Source organism: Lolium rigidum, chromosome 4 (assembly GCF_022539505.1).
Source record: "Lolium rigidum isolate FL_2022 chromosome 4, APGP_CSIRO_Lrig_0.1, whole genome shotgun sequence".
In the NCBI taxonomy this organism is placed as follows: Eukaryota; Viridiplantae; Streptophyta; class Magnoliopsida; order Poales; family Poaceae; genus Lolium; species Lolium rigidum.
The window spans coordinates 30,552,162-30,574,652 of NC_061511.1; the positions used below are offsets into that span (position 1 = coordinate 30,552,162).

Sequence of the window (22,491 nt, forward strand, 5' to 3'; positions counted from 1 at the left end):
TGCAAAATGGAGTTGGTTTTGTGAAATTCAAATTTGGGGTGATCTTGTTTCTGTTTCAAAGTTGCAACTTTCCATGCTTAAAATAAGAGTTTGAAAATGAATCAGCAAGGTTGGTCAACACCATTGTGATCACCTTGATGTGTTCTTGGATGAGGAGAAAATAATTGGGAAAGTTTAGTTTAGAAAATAATAACCACAGGGGTCCAAAGTGGGTACCCTGATATAATTGTCACAAATGACCATTATCATATGTGACTTGGTTTTGATTTTTCTTTTGATTTGTTTTGCTTTTCTTTGACACAAAAGGTATTGTTTTGGGTTTAGTAATGTTTTCAAACCATTTAGCTAAAGTAAAAATGGCATATGCCAAGATTTGCAAATATGGCTATATGCCCATATGTGCTTCTCTTTTTATTTTATTTTATTTTATTTTCTTCTCCTTGATTGTGAAAAGGGGTATGGTTTAGGGTTTGGAATCATGTCCAACACCTCAAACAAACAATCATGGCAACAATCAAAATATACATGCATGAACACTAGGTACACAAAGCAATTCAATTTAAGTTTTTGTTGGCTCAAATTTTTGGGTAGGAGAGATTGATCTTCTTCATTGATTTGAAAAGTTGGGATGTTACACAGATCCATATGGTTATGCATCCAAATAGCTTCTGATCTATATCCCCCAACTAGTGTGGCCAACATCTTTGGTAATTGGCTTCATGGGATCGACCACAGCTTTAGAACGTTTATTAGGGTGGGGGCGTTTTCCATGATATGGTCGCTATGGCTGTGTAGAAATGACAAAGTATTTAATGACAAGAATTGTTCTCTCCTGCAGGTTATATACAGATGTACAGCTACTCTCCGTTCATGGTCTGCACTACAGAAGGTGGAGAACCGCGACCTGTTTACGGAGGTCTCTACACGGTTGGAGGACACGGAGAGAGATACTTTTTCCCTACATGGGTGGCAGCATAATCTACAGATTGGGTCTCCGTCTTCTTCTTAGTCGTTTTACATTCACTTTGCCTGTTAGGGATGAAGCCTGGTGATCAGGGGGATACGTGAGCACCTCTTCTCTGCTCGACATGTGTCTAACGATGTTAGCACTGTACACGCATCGACGCGGTCCAGTGCGTCGAGTGGAAGAGTGGAGAGACGCGGGGAAGGTTCATGGCGATGCGCTTGGCCTGGGAGACACTGGCGCGACCTCAGATGCGCGAGTTGGAGGCCGGCGAGGTGGAGGCCGGCGAGGTAGTGACCGTTAGTGAGTGGCCGTTAGTGAGTAGCAGAATCCAACGGTGGTGGACCAAATCCAACGGTGATAACCGGGTGCTCACGTATCCCCCGATCACCAAATCCACTCTCCTGCCTATTATGTAATTCGTCTCCTTTTATTTTTCAAGACTACTGAGACTTGTCGAACGGCTGTGTGCATCTTAGCTATGCATAGGTCGGGTGTAATTGCTTCTCATGAGTAATAAAGCGCCCATTATCTAAAAAAAAAACTGTTTGACTTTATGCCTCAAAGGAGAAATTTTCATTTTCTATTTTGCGCTGAAAGGCAGCCTTGCCGAGTGTGTCCTGCTCTAGCATTTCTTCTTTGATTCTTTAACCTCCCCACTCAGCCAGGATGTAATCTTTCGATTTCTGCAGTACAAACAGTAATTTTCAGAAAGCTTACATTCCATAGAAGAGTACACCAATAAAAATTATTCTGTGCTCCAATTTTTTCAGTTTGTGGCACTGAACCTGAAATGGCTCACTCTGAGATGGGAGTGTGCAATAAAGCAAAATCACTTTGCTAATGCATTACGAAGGAATGGTCACTCTCCAGGACAGGACTAGCTACTTCAGACATGCTGATTGGGTCCTAATATCGGTTAGGTGAGTACGAATTCCGCCTGGAATTGCAAAAGATTAATAAAATGGTTTAGTAGTTCAATCGATTTTGTTTCTCTCTCATTTGATGTATGCTTGCATTTTGTTTTAAAACACAAAGAAGGCACATAAGACTGATGCTAGCTTAAATCGTGAAGAATAGTGTATATATACTTATATAGGGTGACACTATTATGAAACCGGTGCTCAAAATACCGTTCGGCCCTATATAGAGACGACTGAGAAAAAATAGTTCGACCAAAAGCAAATTTTCTCTTTTCCCGAGCTTCTCTCCCTAGATAACCACCGCTGGCCGCTTCCGCGACGGCGACAGAGCCCCACCGCGTCGGCAACCCAACCGCTCCCACACCGGTAGCACCCGGGATTGCCCGGATCCCCCGCCGCAGGTGCGCACCGGCGCCACCCTGTCCTCCAACCATCTTCGCGCAGCATCCCGCTAACGGCTAGTTCTCCGACCCGCTCCTAGCCAAGCTCCGTTCGCTGGCGATGTTGGACCCCTGCGCCCAGGACCACGCTCGGCACTACTACCGGGGGAGGTTGGGAAAAACCCTCAAGTCACACTTGAGGCTTCAAATCGAGATAAAACCTCAAACCCTAGGAACTGGACACCCTAAAATAAAGGTCTACTGTATGCGAAATTAAAATCGTGGCAGTGTGCACCATGTTTTTGGTAACCCCTTCACAGAAAAGACACATTTGGCTAAATTTGTGCACTAATATAATTGAAAAATGATTGTATATGAATAGGACACCTCTAGTTATTTTATGCCATGAATGTTATAATATCAAGTAAAATTATCTAAAGTTTACGTGTGAGTTAAATTGGCCCAAGCTCAAATAAATCCATAGATAGATTCAAATCTAGATAAAACCTCAAACCTAGGAATTGGACACCCTAAAAAGGTCTACTGCTTGCGAAATTGAAATTGTGAAGTGTGCACCTTGTTTTTGGTGGCCCCTTCACACAAAAATAAACATTTAACCAATTATGTGCACTAATATAACTGAAAAATGATTGTTTATGAATAAAATTTTGGAACACTAAGTTTACGAAGATGTTTGACGGTGTACATGGCTATATGCAGATACCCCGCTAGCAAAATTTTGGGTCATGATAACTCGTTTTGGTGCGGAATTTTGTATACCAGGTGCTCACTTAATTGGGTAGCAAACCAAGAAAACTCATACACAAAGCAACGTCAAAATGATCTTAATACGTTGGGACTTGGAGAGTGTTACATCAAGGGAGTATCTTCTCCACAAGGGTGACTCAGCGGTTTATATCGAACTCTCGGGAAACTGAATGCAAGAGTGTACTCTTCTCTCTTCGTTAAGCAATCCCGCAAGTAAAGTAAATGTCTTGTGTCCCCAACTCCACTGTATGGCTGTCAAGCAAAAGGTTTCGCGTAAGTAAATAATACAAGTAGTAATAAAACAAGTAGAAACTAAACTAGATAAAAAACTAAGTAAGAAACTGTAAAGAGATTGATTGTTTTTGGTGTTTTGGATACGAATAAGAAAAGTAAATATTTTTGTATTTTCGGATTAAAATAGTGCAGAAAATAGAAAACAATGTAAAAGCAATATAAAGGTGTTTCTTATGATAAAAAGTGGACCAGGGTTCATGAGTTCACTTGACTAATCTCTCGTAAAGTTGTGGTGGACAAAAAAAATTCATCAATGAGATATGAAAGTACATATAATATTATATGTAAGATCAGAATTAATATGTGCATCACGCCTAACATAGAGATGATGCAACACATCTTTCTTATACTCCAGAAGAAAGAAACTTCATCAATCTTGTATTAAGAATTATAAGAGCATAGCAATAAGTACTTTAACATGAAGTTTGAATATCAAATATGCTACCTTGAACAAACAAGATCATCATTGCTATCACATGATGAACATAGCACATGCATTCACTTAATCCCTAGTGAGGTAGTGAAAGAAAGGTAAAGCCATAATAGATCATGAACATATTGTCACTAGCCAATCACTAAAAGCATGCTACTCTATCTAACTCACACATCACCCCACACACGATCTTGCATAGATGTTGGATCAGAACATAAACATAAGAACGGGGTACATACTATGCATCTATCAATACATCTCACAGTATAATAAGATCATATCTCATAAAATAATATCATTGAACAAGGATCCACCACATAGGTATTACAAATATGACCATAATCATGATAGGCGGCTCATATGGCACTAAATACTATGAAGAACATGAGAGAAATAGATCAAGCTACTTCCACAAATCTGTAGTCCAGATATGGACTACTCCCTCTTGGTCATGGTGTTGATGATGAAGACGTTGGAGAAGGTGGAGATACCTCCAGCGGTGATCCTGGCGGAGTTTCCCCCTCCAATATTCTCTGGAGCGGCCTCCGTTTTGGTGTTTCTGTTTTTATGTTGCGTTCTCCTCCCGAGAACTCCTCGGGGCCATATATATAGTGGTTTTTAGGGCAAAATACGTCGGTTCGCGAAAGAATCAGGGAAAATGGGAGATCGACGACTCAAAGAGCATGGGTGGCGCAGCCAAACTTCCAAGTCGCGCCACCTTGTCTCTTTTGGCCCTCAGGCCCACTAGTAGGAAACTAGCTATATGTGGGATGCTATTCTGTGGCGCACCAGATTTGTGTGCCCCACAGAAATTATTTCTGTAGCGCACCAGAAAGGGTGCGCCAAAGAAATAGCGTATTTTTGTGGCTCACCAGACACACATGCGCCCCAAAAATATGGTGGGCCCCAACCCCAGCCAGGCCCAATAATTGGTTCCACTATTTCTGTTGCGCACAGGACCACGTGCGCCACAGAAATAAGACATTCTGTACCGCACCTTGCCTGGTGCGCCATAGAAATAAGACTTTCTGTGGCGCACACGGGCTGGTGCGCCACAAAAAATCCACATTTCTGTGGCGCACATGAGCTCCACGTGCCACAGAAGATTTTTTTGCTCCACACGCAATTCCAAACCCCCCCCCCCCCGTGGATCGCCTCTTTAGCACTGTAAAATACAAAAGAAATAGATAGAAATTTCAAAAGATAACATCCTTCGAGGTGACCATGTGTTATGTCATCTAGTACCACTGAGAATTAACAAATATGAATTTCGACTTTTTTTTGCAAAATTGCGTTGCAAAATCATCAAACTGGATTCCTGGTTGCATACAAACTCGAAAAAATGCACAATATATCAAAATGACCGGGATAAAATTCTGTGGCATAGTCAAGATTTTTTCCTGCAAAAATTAAAAATTCAATTTTTTTCGGGGCGCACCATATGCCCATGCGCCACAGAATTCTAGTGCTAAATTTTGAATTTCAGGTGCGTCCTCCTCCTCCTCCTCCACTTCTCCTCCTTCTCCATTTTCCTCGCTTTTCCTCTTTCTCATCCCTTCTTCTCCCTTCTCCTCCTCCCCCTTCTTCTCCGTCCTCATCCTCCACCTACACCCGACGACCTCCTCCGTCTCCGGCGACCACGTCGTCCTCGGGCGACCACCTCCTCCTCCGGTGACATCCTCCTACGTCAACCACCTCCTCCTCCGACGACGACAACCACCACCACCACCACCTCCTCCTCCTCCTCGTCCACCCACCCACCACCTCCTCCTCCTCCTCCAGCGACCACCACCACCACCTCCTCCTCCACCAACAACCTCCGGTCGGCCTGCTCTCCCTCCTCCTCCTCGACCCACCCCACCCACTAAACCACCCACCTCTGGCCAGAAAATTTTAAAAAAATTCCGGCAAAATTCAGGTGGCCCCAGATCTAGATTTAGATCTGGCCGCCATTTTTTTTGAAATTCAAAAAAAAACTATGGCGCACCACCACTGGGTACGCCACAAAAATAAGACTTTCTGTGGCGCATCGGTCTGGTGCGCAACAGAAATAAGACTTTCTGTGGCGCATGTGTCCGTGCGCCACATAATTCTTATTTTTGTGGCAAAAATTATGTGGCGCACCACCCATGCGCCTCATATAATAGCCTTTTTGGTGTGCCACTAATGAGAATTTTCCTACTAGTGGCCTCTCCAGGTGATGTTCTAGGGCCCATGTTGTTCCTCCCGATGAAAAAATGATGCTCCAAAAATCCGAAGTCAATTTTACCCCGTATAGGTTTCTGAATGTGAAAAATACACGAAACAGTATTTTCCTGTTCTGCAGGGTTATAAACCAAATAAAGGGGATCATTGGTAAATTCCCATAAATCAGTGTAAAACATGGTATTATCACTAGTAACAATTTTCTATTCCATAATGATTTTAGTTCGCTAGTGAATGTGCAAAATCCGTCATGGAGGCCTCATACTGACGGTTTGCAAGATCGTGGCGAACCTCACGTCACAGATGGCCAGACTGATGGTTAGATCGTCCCGTCATGGATCCGTGATGGCCTAGCCCACACCCAAAGCCCACCCGGCCCGGTACGTCGTGACGGGTATAACCATCATGCGGCTGCCTCCCCGATCGAGACCATCGTGTCAGACCAATCATTGAGCTGTCAGTCTAATGATTGATCTAGCAGGACAATGATTGAGCTGTCAGTCTGGTCGGGTGACATCAGCGTCCATGTGGACCGCCACGCACCTGGCACCCATTGATCAAATTTTCTGCCTGTAAATCGCCGACACTTGGTCCAATCATACAAGGACGCGTGTCGGCACAGAAAGTGTCGTACAAGGACATGTGTCGGCTTTCCGAGCATGCCGCGTGGACCAATAGAAGTTGGACACGACGCTTGTCCATTTCGTCCACTACGGCGAATAAAGGCTGGACACGTTGACAAATAAAAGCTGGCCGCACGGAACATTAGAAGTTGGACACGTCGCCTGTCCATTTCGGACACTGCAGCGAATAAAGGTTGGACACGTTGACAAATAAAAGCTGGCCGCGTGGATGAATAGACGTCACATTAGTCCCCATGAGATCTATGAAACAACTGAAAGTGATATATAATTAATTACAGGCATACTTACTGAATTACATGCATCGTTACTGGGTTACATATATACTTAATGGATTACATGCAACGTTACTAGGTTACAGGCATACAGTAACATAAGATCCGATCCTAGCGTGCACAGAAGCACCAACATAAAAAGTTCAAAGTCGTCACATTAGTCCCCCATGGACAAACGCAACATCAAAATAACAGTTCAAGCATCGAACATCCCACCTGTTCACGATGTAATCAAGATTACGAAGTCGTAGACAACTGCTCAATTTTTTCAAAGGACGCGATCAACTTCCCAAGCTTTGCAAACACCCAACTCTGCATCTCTTCCTCTTCTTTTGCCTTGCTGTCCATCTCATCAATTTTAGAGTTCTGGATCTGAATAATATCGTGCAGTTCTACAATTCTACCCTTCTCTCTCTCTCCAGTTCTACAGCAAGCTTGCTCTTTCTGACTCGACAAGGCTGAGAGGGCTGATGCACATCCCCCGTGTTCTGAAGAAAAGTAGGTTGGGCGATTTTCTTTGACAGGACATCGTGTACAACCTGAGCCTCAGTCTTGCGTCCTCCATCAGTTGTTGGTACAGACAACTCATGTTCCATCTCAGCCTTGTTTTACAAAGAAGAAACATGGTTATGAGATGCGGCATAATATAACCTTCACATTAATGATGACTCTTTGAAAGCTTCCTTACAATTTCATTCTTAGTCGGGGTGGAGAAGCCAGTATGGCGGCTCAAGTGGCACTCCTTGAACATATCCAAAGGACCGAGTTCTTTGCCCTTGTACTTCTCCCCCTTGAAAAACACAAATATTAAGAGGCCTTCTTAAAGTTTCTATTAGGATCTGGTAATAAAAGAGTTTGCATCCACACATAAACTACAGTTTGTGCTAGCAACAATGCACATGAAAGGTGATAGACAAAGCGGCTACCAAAATAGGAATTTAGTTCACCTCTTCATCACATTATTGTCAAATACATTGGAAAGTCACAATCATAGAAATAATATCACAATTGGATACCCAAACATGTTATTTCAAATACATACAATACAATAAGTGATATTGAACAAGAAATATCTAGCACATGCATTAGGCAAAAAACAAACTTATATAGCAATCTAACAGGAAACATCAATCACGGTTATCTGTTGATAAGTCTTGACTTACCAAGCTCTCCAGATAAGCTTCATAGCTACGTGGCCCAGTAGTGTGATGGTAAAGAACCTTAGCATGGTTTTCTATGTTTTGATTACTGATTTCCTGAAATGGAAGGTATAGTTAGTAACAATACTCATTATTAAGCTTAATGCACTACGGAAACCAAAAAGTCCAAACTGATGAAAAGGTCTAGGAAATTCACTTATCCACTTCAACACCCATAAGCATGTGCAATGCAGCATCTTCAATTTTGTAAGGAACTGACCTTAATCTTGGGATCCGTCCAGTGCTACACAAGCTCATTCCACTCAACGTCATTCATCGAACTGACGTGGCTTTCTTTCGGCACATCACAGAGAGGAAGGCAATCGAAGTACTTTCTTTCAAGGACATGTCGTTGATGCTTGACACCTATCTGAAGATACCTCCTACATGATGCTTTTACTGGTGAAGCATGTATATCCATATCAAACCTTACCTAGAGAGTAGTGACATGAAAGAACATGCATAAGAATGGAAATCTGTTAAATTAGTTGTATATAAACATTACAGTCGGGCAAAGGGCCTACAATATATACTTACCCGAACTCTGTGGTAATAGTAAGAGGAGCCTAGTGCCCCCCTTGCACTTCCTCCCGTTCGAACGCACATGCACATGGTTCTTGACAGTCTTGTAACATTTAGTTGCAAACTTTGCAGCGATTATAGCTGACACTAGCCTTATCCTCCCTTTTGGAATGACCACCTGCGCTTACTGACCCGGTGATCGGTACAATCTGCTCAGTACTTCTCCCACGTTTTTTCTCCTTCCCACTACACATATAGAAAACTTGTGAGGTAATAATGATGATACAGATAAAATATGGAAGAAGCAAAGAAAATACACCAAACGGGCCTTTAACCCCATTACTAGGCAGGGTAGCCTCATCATGTTGAGCAAGGTGAGGAGTTCCATGGCCTTCAACATTGATGAGATTGGTGCCATCGATCCGGTCAGTGACTATTTCCACAAGGACAAGCCCCATAGCATCATTTTCTTTGTTCATGGGAGGCAAACCCGAGTGTGGTCATCGTGCATCCAAAGAAAACATAAATGCAAAGATAGAACTTCAGAGTACATCATGCTAGATGTAGTAAGAACTTAGTGGTACAACTTGCCTTCAACGAGAGAAGGGTTTAGACGAAGAGATCTACGACACACTGAGATTGGATTTGATTTCCGTCTAGCAGGTGGCGTGTCTGGCGATGATCTTTTGGCGCTCATCAGGGACTTGATTCCAACTGGAGGTGTCAGGTTAGCCATGTTGCAGTTGCTGGCGGCATGATACTTATTTCTCCTTTAAAAAGCAAAACATTGATAAATGAAGCGACCATGACAATGATGAATTGGCATTAGAAATCAAACATAAATATGACAAGGCACGATGGGATGAAGGAACTAGCACCTTAGCTGTCGAGAGAGCAGGGTAGGTCTCTATCATATTGCATAATAAGAGTTCAAGATCTGAATCTTCTTCGGACAGATGAGATGCTGATATTCTCTTGCTGCCCTTCGCTGCTGAGCCACCCCTTTTAATATCCTTAAACGCGGTTTCAGCAGCGGCTGCTACCAACTTCTCAATACGGGAACCTCCAAGTTTTGCAGTGCTCCTTCTGACATTCTGCATTTTGCTCCTATTTTCACTGTGTTTGGTGCCTAAGATATTAAGGACATGCAAAATTCGTAGATTGTGATGCCAGTGACGAATAAAAGGGGAAAATCGAACAGATCCACTAGTTTAATTTTTTCGATAAAAAGCATATATTAATATAACGGAGATACCAATTACACCCAGCCTCTGCAACAACATCATGCCCTAATGGCATAAATGATGCACACAGCCAAAAAAAGAGAGAAGAATTACAGAAAAAAGCCCCGCTACAGAGATAGAAAACTTGAAACAACAACACTGACACCACCAAGACAACACCAGAAGATCAGCTTCTCCATAAGCGACGCGTCCAAGAGATGCACTAGTCTAACAAACTAATGCGTCTCAACATCTTCTAGATACGGATGTATCTAGAACTAAAATGCATATAGATATATCCGTATCTAGAAAAAAATGGCACACTTATTATTGGACGGAGGTAGTACAAACTAACAAAATATCTACCACCAACAAGCTATTCTCTAGACATCAACCCACCGACAAAGTAATACGGAGTACTGCATAGTAATCAACCAACATACACGCACCGCAAGAAACAAACAAACTAACTGGCTGCGGAAAATGGAAAAGATTACCAAATCCTGGAGTCATGGTGTGTGAGACCATTCTGAAGAAATGGTGAAGATGTTGCCTGGACGATGGAGGGCCGCGGTGTGTCCGGAACAAGGCGGCGATGTGTCCGGTGAACTGCACGATGAAGTAGTGGGGTGGGGGAGCTGGGTAGACGTATCCGGAGGCAGATCTAGAGTTTGTTGAAATGGGGAAATTGGGTGTAAGACGACTCGGCTGATTTCAGATTGGAAGTGCTTGTTATGGCGCCATTGAATTACAGTTACTTGAATACCCTTGCCACTCGAAAAGGTTCGGGGCTACTTCTGCGAAACTGACGGCTGGAAAGGACATTTCGTGGATAAAATTATGCTCTGCCACCAAATTTGAGAGCCAAAAAAATTACAAAATTCCGAACAGGTAGGCATTGGATGTATTTTTGGTAACGACCTATCCTACACAAGACAATATCCCGGTCCTCGTATGTAATAAAATATGTTATCAGGTTTATTCATGTAAGCACTCGTCTAAACACATTGCATTGTAACCCGCAAAAAAATCTCAATGCATTGTTATGTGTTTGAAACGCGGCGGCGGTGTGTCCGGCGAAATGCACGGAGAGGTTGTGTGGGGTTTCATGGTAGATGTGTCCGGAGGCAGACCTAGAGTTCGTTGAAAATGGGGAATTAATTGACACAACTATATATGAATATATATGTAGACATATTTTAGCTCTAGATAGGTGCGTATCTAGACAAAGTAGAGTCAATTACCAAATAGCTCTAGATATGAATATATCCACTTTTATTGATCTTGTGTTAGACGTTTTGGCATGCAGATGTGGATTCGGCGATTAAGCAATAGTGACGTTGTGAATCAAAGTAGCATGCACAAATGGGGTCTACATGAATTATCTGGGGTAGAACATGGTGAGTTGCACCGAGGCACCCTAATATAGATTTTTAGGCCAAAACATGTCCTCCTTGGGCAAATCAAAGTAGTTGGGGATGCCAGAGGGTGAGGCCACACTTGGCACATATGTGCACCATTGCTTTCCCCACACTGCTACCCATGGGATCTACATGAATCATCTGGGGTACATGGTAGACCATGGTGAGTTGCACCCAGGCACCCCAAATATAGGGTTTTAGGGCAAAACATACCATCCTTGGGAAAATCAAGTAGATGGGAATGCCAGGGGGTGAGGCCTGATGACCCACAAGTATAGGGGGTGTATCGTAGTATCTTCGATAAGTAAGAATGTCGATCCCAACGAGGAGCAGAAGGTGTTGACAAGCAGTTTCGATGAAGGTTTCACTGTAAATGCTCACAGACAAGTATTCAGGGGGTTTTGATGTGACAGATGAAATAAGTACAAGTAAGTAAAATGCGAGAGAAATAATTGCAGCGAGTGGCCCAATCCTTTTTAGCACAAAGGACAAGCCGGTTTGTTTACTTATAATGACCAAACGTTCTCGAGGACACATGGGATTTTAGTCTAGTGCTTTCGCTACATACGGCTAAATAATCTTCATTGTTATGATAAGTGTTGTGTGGGTGAACCTATGCTAATGTACCGCCCTTCCTAGGACTAAATACATACTTGTGATTATACCCCTTGCAAGCATCCGCAACTACAAGAAAGTAATTAAGAATAAATCTAACCACAGCCTTAAACTGCGAGATCCTGCGATCCCTCCCGCATCGATATACCAACGGGGTTTAGGTTTCGTCACTCCGGCAACCCCGCAATTAGCAAACGAATACGAGATGCATTCCCCTAGGCCCATAAATGGTGAAGTGTCATGTAGTCGACGTTCACATGACACCACTAGAAGAATAACACCACAACTTAAATATCACACCATTGAATATTACTTAACCATAGTTCACTACTAACATTTAGACTTCACCCATGTCCTCAAGAACTAAACGAACTACTCACGAGACATCATATGGAACATGATCAGAGGTGATATGATGATGAATAACAATCTGAACATAAACTTGGTTCAATGGTTTCACTCAATAGCATCAACAACAAGTATGAATAGATACCGGGAGAGTTTCCCTATCAAACAATCAAGATCAAACCCAAATTGCTACGGCGGTGACGAGGTGCTGCGGAGGAGATGGCGGTGATGATGGTGGAGATGATGATGATGGTGATGGAGATGATGTCCAGCTCGATGACGGTGACGATGGCGTCGATTTCCCCTCCCGGAGGGAATTTCCCGGCGGATTCCTGCCCGCCGGAGAGCTCTTTCTCTCTGGTGTTCTCCGCCCCGCGAGGCGGCCGTAACTCTTCGTGAGGTACCCTCCGTGGCTTAGGTCTTCGGGACGAAGGGTTTGGCGAAGAAAAGGAGGCGAAAGGGGTCGTGGGCCCCTCACACCACATGGCGGCGCGGCCGGGGCCCGGGCCGCGCCGCCCTAGGGTGTGGGCCCACCCCGGCTCCTCCCGGCTCCTCCTTCCGGCTTCCTTCGTCATCTTGAAAAATAGGATTTTTGGTATAATTTCCTTCCACAGTTGATCTTCCGAAATATTGCGTTCGACGGTGCTTTTTCCAGCTAGAATCCCGGCTCCGGTGTTCGATCCTCCAATAATGATGAAACATGCAAAATAGATGAAATAACATAAGTATTGTGTCCCAATATGAAATATATCAATGAATAACAGCAAATTATGATATAAAATAGTGATGCAAATTGGACGTATCAACTCCCCCAAGCTTAGACTTCGCTTGTCCCCAAGCGAAACTGAACTCAATAGACATGACCACATGTTTATGGAGTGAAGAGTCGATAACCAAAATACGGACAAGAAACATCATATTCATTCACACATGACATTGTAGTAAACAACCTCTTATAACTCATATTGAAACAAGTATAAGGTAATCACAAGTAAAGGTGCATGAGAGATCATAATTGGTGATGGCAAACTTCGTTCTTGGTCAGAGAACAATTAATAGATTATATTTATCTTCTTGAGCAGCGCTCTCATGTTTAAAGTTTATAATGCACAACTTGCATACTCAATCATAATGGTCTCTTCATAATCATTGATAACTTGCAAAGCTATATTCATTCAGATAAAACTTGTACTAAACAAGGAAGAATAAAAGACATGATGTAGCAAATCACAATATAATGGTTTGATCACAACTACTCAAATGCTTGCTTGAGATGGAGAGAAATAGGTTTACCGACTCAACATAAAGTAAAAGACAGTGCCCTTCGCAGAGGGAAGCAGGGGATTAAATCATGTGCTAGAGCTCTTTCAGCTTTGAAATCATATAGAGATAATAAAAGTAACATTTTGAGAGGTGTTTATTGTTGTCAACGACCGGTAGCGGGTACTCTAACCCCCTTGCCGGACAACCTCCTAAGAGCGGCTCCCATAATATTTTCCTTTTGTGTGGCACTCCTTCCAACCTTTCTTTCACAAACCATGGCTAACCGAATCCTCGGGTGCCCGCCAACAATCTCATACCATGAAGGAGTGCCTTTTTATTTTAGCTTTATGATGATGATGACACTCCCCCAACCTTTGCTTACACAAGCCATGGCTAACCGAATCCTTCGGGTGCCGTCCATCAATCACATACCATGGAGGAGTGTCTATTTAGTTTAATTAATTTGGGACTCGGGAATCCCATTGCCAGCTCTTTTTGCAAAATTATTGGATGAGCGGATGAAGCCACTAGTCCATTGGTGGAAATTGCCCAACAAGATTGAAAGATAAAACACCACATACTTCCTCATGAGCTATGAAACATTGACACAAATAAGAGATACTAAGTTTTGAATTGTTTAAAGGTAGCACATGAAGTATTTACTTGGAATGGCGAGAAAATACCATGTAATAGGTAGGTATGGTGGACACAAATAACATAGGTTTGGTTGAAGGTTTGGATGCACGAGAAGTATTCCCTCTCAGTACAGGTCTTTGGCTAGCAAGGTTAATTAGCAAGCATAAGAGTCGAGGGAAACAAACAAATATACATATGATAGAAACAATCATGTATCTTCCTTGTAAGCACAAACAATTTTAACTTCAAATGAACTATAAGCTAACAAAAAAGACAATGAAACATCTACATGTATTTCTCTTTTCTATTTAAACCTCAAAGTGTTGTTGCTATTGACCAATGCTAAGTTTGCCAAAACCAAATAGATTTATTCAATGCTCCCAAAGTGATACCAATACTAACAACAAGATGAATCATAGAGAGTGCAAACTAAAATAAGATGTGCAATATGTAAATGATAAGACTTCTCATTAATATTCCATATCGATAACTCACACCAAGGGATACATAGACAACTAAAGGAGAGATACTTCCAACCGCAACCCATCCTATACGATAATTTCCCTATTCATGATATGACACTACTTGACAATAAAAGTAAAAGGTAGTGATAATGTGATACCGCGGCACTCCCCAAGCTTGGAACAAACCAAGGGGATGCCAATACCGATGATGAATTACTCCCGAGGAGATGGTGGTGATGAATTCCCGTCATCGGACTTCCAAGGAAGAGGCTCTCCATCAAGAAACGACATCTTGGTCTCGGGAATCCCGAAACCGGCAAGCACGGCTTATGTAGTTAAACCTGTTTTCATACTCACAGCTTTGATTCCGAACGTCATAGAGTTGTGCTTGGAGCTTGTTGGTGGTGTCGTGAAGTGAGAGGATGTCGCTCCAAAGCTTTCCAGCTTTCCTTCTCATGTTCAAGCAATGAGTTCGGACACAATCCCGTGGAAGATATCCACCTCACGCTCAGCCATCTTCTTGTACTTGAAAACCTCTTGTTCTAGCTTCTCCATCCTCGTCTTCCGGGCTTCCTTCTTCTTTAGGACCCCGGACATCCTTGACCTGCGAGCTTCTCCTTCAACGAGCAGCAACTCCTTGGGGTGCATCTTCAGCTCCTCCATGTACAAGTTGCCAACATCCTTGCTCGGAGTTGTCCTTCGGGGCTTCCGACGAAGACATGGTGGCTCTAGATCCGAAGCAAATCCCGGCGAAACAGCTCGAAACAAAACACGTCGAGAAAACGATATACGGACCTCCGTGGGTCCGGGGGATTTTATAATAAAAATTTTCGGAACAAACGGAAAGTACCGGATCGAACCGCAGTCGGAAAGGAGCGACGAGGCGGCCGGACCATAGGTCGGCGCGGCCGGCCGGGGCCCGCGCCGGCCCGTGGTTTCGCCCCTCGTGCGTCTTTTCCACTCCATTTCGAACTCGTAATTTTTCATATTTTCCAAAAACAACAAAAATAATGTTCGGAAAGTAAATCGCGAACTTTTCATTACCGCATCGTTACCTATTCAAAGTCGAGTTCGGCGGATCGTCAATTTGTCCTTTGATGAAAGCCTCCGGTGTTTCCACTCGAATAATATCAACATCAACATTATAAGAATCACCCGAGATATAATGCTTGAGTCTTTGTCCATTCACCACTTGTGTAGCATTGCCTTGGAGAGAGCTAATTTTAATTGCTCCCGAACGATACACCTCCTCAACAACATACGGTCCTTCCCATTTCGAGAGTAATTTCCCCGCAAAGAATCCGAGACGAGACCGATACAATAGGACTTTATCCCCAATATTAAACTCTCTTTTGATGATCCTCCTATCATGCCATTTTTTAACTTTTTCTTTAAAGAGTTTAGCATTTTCATAAGCTTCACTTCTCCATTCATCTAGAGAACTTAATTGTAGCAACCTCTTATCACCGGCAAGTTTAGGATCTTTATTTAATTCTCTAACAGACCCTATAAGCTTTGTGTTCTAGCTCTAAAGGTAAATGACAAGCTTTTCCGTAAACCATTTTATAAGGTGACATTCCCATGGGGTTTTTATAAGCAGTTCTATAAGCCCATAGTGCATCCTTCAATTTACTAGCCCAATTCTTTCTAGATTTATTAACGGTTTTCTCGCAAGATAGATTTAATCTCTCTATTTGATAATTCTACTTGACCACTAGTTTGAGGATGATAAGCGGAAGCAATTCTATGATTAATACCATACTTAGCAAGAGTTTTTCTAAAACCTCCATGAATAAAATGAGAACCTCCATCAGTCATAATATATCTAGGCACTCCAAATCTAGGAAAAATAATATCTAAAAGCATTTTTAAAGAGGTCTCACCATCGAGCACTTTTTGTAGGTATGGCTTCCACCCATTTAGTAACATAATCAACAACAACAAGTATATGAGTGTTACCTTTTGAAGAGGGAAAAGGTCCCATGAAGTCAAATCCCCAACAATCAAACGGTTCAATAACAAGAGTATAATTCATAGGCATTTCATTGCGTCCGGAGATATTACCAACCCTTTGGCATTCATCACAAGATAAAATAAACTTTCTCGCATCCTTGAAGAGAGTTGGCCAATAAAAACCTGATTGTAGAACTTTTTGCGCGGTTCTTTCTCCGGCGTGATGTCCTCCATAAGCACTCGCCATGACATTTACTCAATATCTCTTGTTGTTCATATTCGGGAACACATCTTCGCATAATACCATCCACTCCTTCTTTATATAAGTGTGGGTCATCCCGTAAATAATGCCTCAAATCATAAAAGAATTTCCTCCTTTGTCTGAGCTGAAAAGGTTGGAGGCAAGTACTTGGAAACAATAAAGTTAGCATAATCAGCATACCAAGGACCTGTCTCGCGAGCTCACCTTTATTACAGCCAGCTTGTTCATTTGGAAAACTATCATTAACAGGAACAGGATCATAAGCAATATTTTCCAATCTAGACAAATTATCAGCAACAGGATTATCGCCGCCTTTCCTATCTACAATATGTAAATCAAATTCTTGCAAAAGAAGTACCCATCTAATAAGCCTCGGCTTAGCATCTTTCTTTGTCATAAGGTATCTAATTGAAGCATGATCAGTATGAATTGTAACTTTTGAATCAACAATATAAGATCTAAATTTATCACAAGCAAAGACTACAGCTAACAATTCTTTTTCAGTAGTAGCATAATTTCTTTGAGCAGCATCAAGAGTCTTGCTAGCATAATGAATAACATTTAATTTTTTATCTACTCGCTGTCCAAGAACAGCGCCTACAGCAAAATCACTAGCATCACACATAATTTCAAATGGTAAATTCCAATCAGGAGGTTCAACTATAGGAGCAGTTGTTAAGGCTTTGTTTAGAGTTTCAAAAGCTTCCTTACAATCATCATCAAAAACAAAAGGTACATCTTTTTGAAGAAGATTAGTAAGAGGCTTTGAAATCTTGGAGAAATCTTTAATAAATCTCCTATAAAACCCAGCATGACCAAGAACACTACGAATACCTTTAACATCCCTTGGATAAGGCATCTTCTCAATAGCTTCAACTTTAGCTCTATCAACTTCAATACCTCTCTCAGAAATTTTATTTCCCAATACAATTCCTTCATTAACCATAAAGTGGCATTTCTCCCAATTAAGAACAAGGTTAGTTTCTTCACATCTCTGCAAAACTTTATCGAGGTTTCGCAAGCAACTATCAAATGAATTCCCATAGACAGAAAAATCATCCATGAATACTTCCACAATACTTTCACAAAAACCATGAAAAATAGCAGACATGCATCTTTGAAAAGTAGCAGGAGCATTACATAAACCAAAAGGCATACGTCTATAAGCATAAGTTCCATAGGGACAAGTAAAGGTGGTTTTCTCTTGATCTTTAGCTTTAACAGCAGTTTGTGAAAATCCAGAATAACCATCAAGAAAGCAAAAATGAGTATTTTTAGACAATCTTTATAGCATTTGATCAATAAATGGTAAAGGGTAATGATCTTTCTTAGTAACTTTATTAAGTTTTCGAAAATCAATGCACATTCTATACCCTACAACCACTCTTTGAGGAATGAGCTCATCATTATCATTAGGCACAACAGATCATACCTCCTTTCTTGGGAACGCAATGTACAGGACTAACCCATCTACTATCAGCAATAGGATATATAATACCAGCTTCAAGAAGTCGTAATACCTCATTCCTTACCACTTCCTTCATCTTCGGAATTAGACGACGCTGAGGTTCAACAACGAGGCTTTGCATCATCTTCCATATTAATAGCATGTTGGCAAATAGATGGAGAAATCCCCTTCAAATCATCAAGAGTGTAGCCAATAGCTCCTCGGTGTTTCCTCAATATTTGCAATAATCTTTCTTCTTCAAACTCGTAAGCTTAGAACTAATAATAACAGGATATATTTTCTTATCATCAATATGAGCATATTTAAGATTATCGAGTAAAGGCTTTAAATCAAAAACAGGATCTTCCTTAGGTGGCGGTGTTGTACCCAAATCTTCCACCGGTAAATCGTGCTTGAGAATAGGTTGGCGAAGAAAGATTTCCTCAAGTTCATCTCTTTCTTTCCTAAAAATTTCACTCTCGCTATCCTCCAAATGTTGCTCGCAAAGGATTGTTAGGAACAAGAACAATAGATGCACACTTGCTCCATTTTAAAATCATTACTAGGCAAATCAGCTTTATAAGGAGTTTTAGTAAATTTAGAGAAGTTAAACTCATAAGATTCACCAGCAAATTTAGTCAAAATTTTCTCTTTCTTGCAATCTATAATAGCTCCACAAGTATTTAGAAAAGGTCTACCAAAAATGATAGGACAATAATCACTAGCAAGCAGAACCAAGTACCAAAAAGTCAGCAGGATATTTAATCTTACCACATAGAACTTCCACATCTCGAACAATACCAATTGGTGAAATAGTTTCTCTATTAGCCAGCTGAATAACCACATCAATATCTTCAAGTTCACAAGAATCAATTTCGTGCATAATCTCCATGTAAAGCTCATAAGGTATAGCACTAACACTTGCACCAATATCACATAAACCATAATAGCAATAATCACCAATTTTAACAGATAGCATAGGAACACTAGCTTGTTTGGGTTTATTAGGATGTGAAACAATATTAGAAGCATCTTCACAGAAAATAATATGACCATCCTCAACATTTTCAGTCACAAGATCTTTAACTATTGCAACAGCGAGGTTCAATTTTTATTTGTTCTTCGAGGTTCTCTAGGTTTCTTTTCACTTTTATGAACCGCACTATTTATAACAGAGTACTCTTTCATTTTAGCGAGGGAAAGGAGTTTTTTCAATATAAGCTTCAGGAATAACACGATCAGCAGTTTCAATTACAACACACTTATTAATAGATGAATCAATTTTATCTTTATATGGTTCATGATACTTATCAAAATTCTTCTTAGGAAATTCATAATGAGAGGCAAAAGCTTTATAAAGATTTATAGCAACTTGGGAATCAAGACCATATGTAGCACTCATATTACGAAATAAATCAGTATCCATAAAAGCTTCAATGCATTTATAATCATAAATTATACCTGATTCTCTATCCTTGTCGTTCTCCCAACCTTCGGTATTTTCTTGGATTCGATCTAGAAGGTCCCTTTTAAACTCTTCTTTGTTGCGTGTAAATGATCCGAACAAGAAGTATCCAGCAAGGTCTTGTCTTGAAAAGAAAGTCTTGCATAGAAATTATCAATAATAACATTACCAGGAAGCTCATGAATGGGGCATTTGAGCATTAAAGACTTCAATCTCCCCCACGCTTGGGCAATACTTTCTCCATCATGAGGCCAAAAATTATATATGCGATTCCGATCCTTATGAATTTCACTTGGAGGATAGAACTTAGAATAAAACCGGGGCACAATATCATTCCATTCAAGAGAATCCCCATTATCCAAGTAATTTATACCAATGCGCCGCCTTACCGGACAGCGATAAAGAGAATAATTTCTTCCTCACTTCATCCATAGCAATACCTGCACATTTGAATAACCCGCATAATTCATGCAAAAACGAGTAAATGATCACCGGGGTGGACAGTTCCATCCCCTTCATAGCGGTTATCCATAACACGTTCAATAATTTTCATAGGTATTTTATATGGTATCACTTCCTCACCTGGCGCCTCATCTACTACCGTTGCGGTAGTAGTAGATTTCCCAAATAGAAATTGAAGAGAAGATCTCTCCATAATGACTTATAGCAGCAGGCAGAAATAAAATCAGCACAAGAGTAAAGGTTTTCCTTACCAATTCCACTTACCAATAGCGCTTCACTCCCCGGCAACGGCGCCAGAAAATAGTCTTGATGACCCACAAGTATAGGGGGTGTATCGTAGTATCTTCGATAAGTAAGAATGTCGATCCCAACGAGGAGCAGAAGGTGTTGACAAGCAGTTTCGATGAAGGTTTCACTGTAAATGCTCACAGACAAGTATTCAAGGGGTTTTGATGTGACAGATGAAATAAGTACAAGTAAGTAAAATGCGAGAGAAATAATTGCAGCGAGTGGCCCAATCCTTTTTAGCACAAAGGACAAGCCGGTTTGTTTACTTATAATGACCAAACGTTCTCGAGGACACATGTGATTTTAGTCTAGTGCTTTCGCTACATACGGCTAAATAATCTTCATTGTTATGATAAGTGTTGTGTGGGTGAACCTATGCTAATGTACCGCCCTTCCTAGGACTAAATACATACTTGTGATTATACCCCTTGCAAGCATCCGCAACTACAAGAAAGTAATTAAGAATAAATCTAACCACAGCCTTAAACTGCGAGATCCTGCGATCCCTCCTGCATCGATATACCAACGGGGTTTAGGTTTCGTCACTCCGGCAACCCCGCAATTAGCAAACGAATACGAGATGCATTCCCCTAGGCCCATAAATGGTGAAGTGTCATGTAGTCGACGTTCACATGACACCACTAGAAGAATAACACCACAACTTAAATATCACACCATTGAATATTACTTAACCATAGTTCACTACTAACATTTAGACTTCACCCATGTCCTCAAGAACTAAATGAACTACTCACGAGACATCATATGGAACATGATCGGAGGTGATATGATGATGAATAACAATCTGAACATAAACTTGGTTCAATGGTTTCACTCAATAGCATCAACAACAAGTATGAATAGATACGGGAGAGTTTCCCCTATCAAACAATCAAGATCAAACCCAAATTGCTACGGCGGTGACGAGGTGCTGCGGAGGAGATGGCGGTGATGATGGTGGAGATGATGATGATGGTGATGGAGATGATGTCCAGCTCGATGACGGTGACGATGGCGTCGATTTCCCCCTCCCGGAGGGATTTCCCCGGCGGATTCCTGCCCGCCGGAGAGCTCTTTTCTCTCCGGTGTTCTCCGCCCCGCAGAGGCGGCTGTAACTCTTCGTGAGGTACCCTCTGTGGCTTAGGTCTTCGGGACGAAGGGTTTGGCGAAGAAAAGGAGGCGAAAGGGGTCGTGGGCCCCTCACACCACATGGCGGCGCGGCCAGGGCCTGGGCCGCGCCGCCCAGGGTGTGGGCCCACCCCGGCTCCTCTGGCTCCTCCTTACGGCTTCCTTCGTCATCTTGAAAAATAGGATTTTTGGTATAATTTCCTTCCACGAGTTGATCTTCCGAAATATTGCGTTCGACGGTGCTTTTTCCAGCAGAATCCTGGCTCCGGGGTTCGATCGTCCAATAATGATGAAACATGCAAAATAGATGAAATAACATAAGTATTGTGTCCCAATATGAAATATATCAATGAATAACAGCAAATTATGATATAAAATAGTGATGCAAATTGGACGTATCAAGGCCATGCTAGGCGCGGAGTTGATGAAGGAGAATTTATACGCAACGTTGAGTGGAACCCAAAGAGGAAGGTATGATGAGCACAGCAGGAAGTTTTCCCTCAGTAAGAAACCAAGGTTTATCGACCAGTAGGAGAAAAACGTTCTCTCCCGAGGTGTTGCGAACCAACTCGTGGTAGGGCGCACTGCCGGTGTCAGCAGCAACGTGGAGACCTGCACACAAACAACCAAGTACTTTGTCCCCAACTTTCAGCGAGGTTGTCAAGCTCACTGGTTTTGCTAAAAACAAAGAATTAAACGAACCGTGTGGAAAAAGAATTGTTTGCAGAGAAAAGAACAGAAAAATGTTGTAGAAGATTGCAATTAAAAGAAGAAGGACCGGGGTCCACAGTTCACTAGAGGCGCATCCTCAATAAAATAAATATGCTGGATAAACAAATTACAGATGGGCAATTGATAAACATAGATTTTACGCTAATGGTTGGTGCAGAATACATGCTATGAAAGTATGTG

General features: G+C 41.7%; 1 protein-coding gene across 1 annotated transcript in view; it reads left to right on the forward strand.

Annotated features, from left to right (window-relative positions):
• The window catches only part of LOC124646837, a 35,637-nt gene that overhangs the window by 480 nt on the left and 12,666 nt on the right, over positions 1 to 22,491 (forward strand). Inside the window, exons 2-3 of the mRNA XM_047186887.1 lie at positions 839 to 916; positions 1,108 to 1,254. Of these exons, the coding sequence (XP_047042843.1) occupies positions 839 to 916; positions 1,108 to 1,254 (225 nt within the window). The remainder of the gene's footprint in view (positions 1 to 838; positions 917 to 1,107; positions 1,255 to 22,491) is intronic.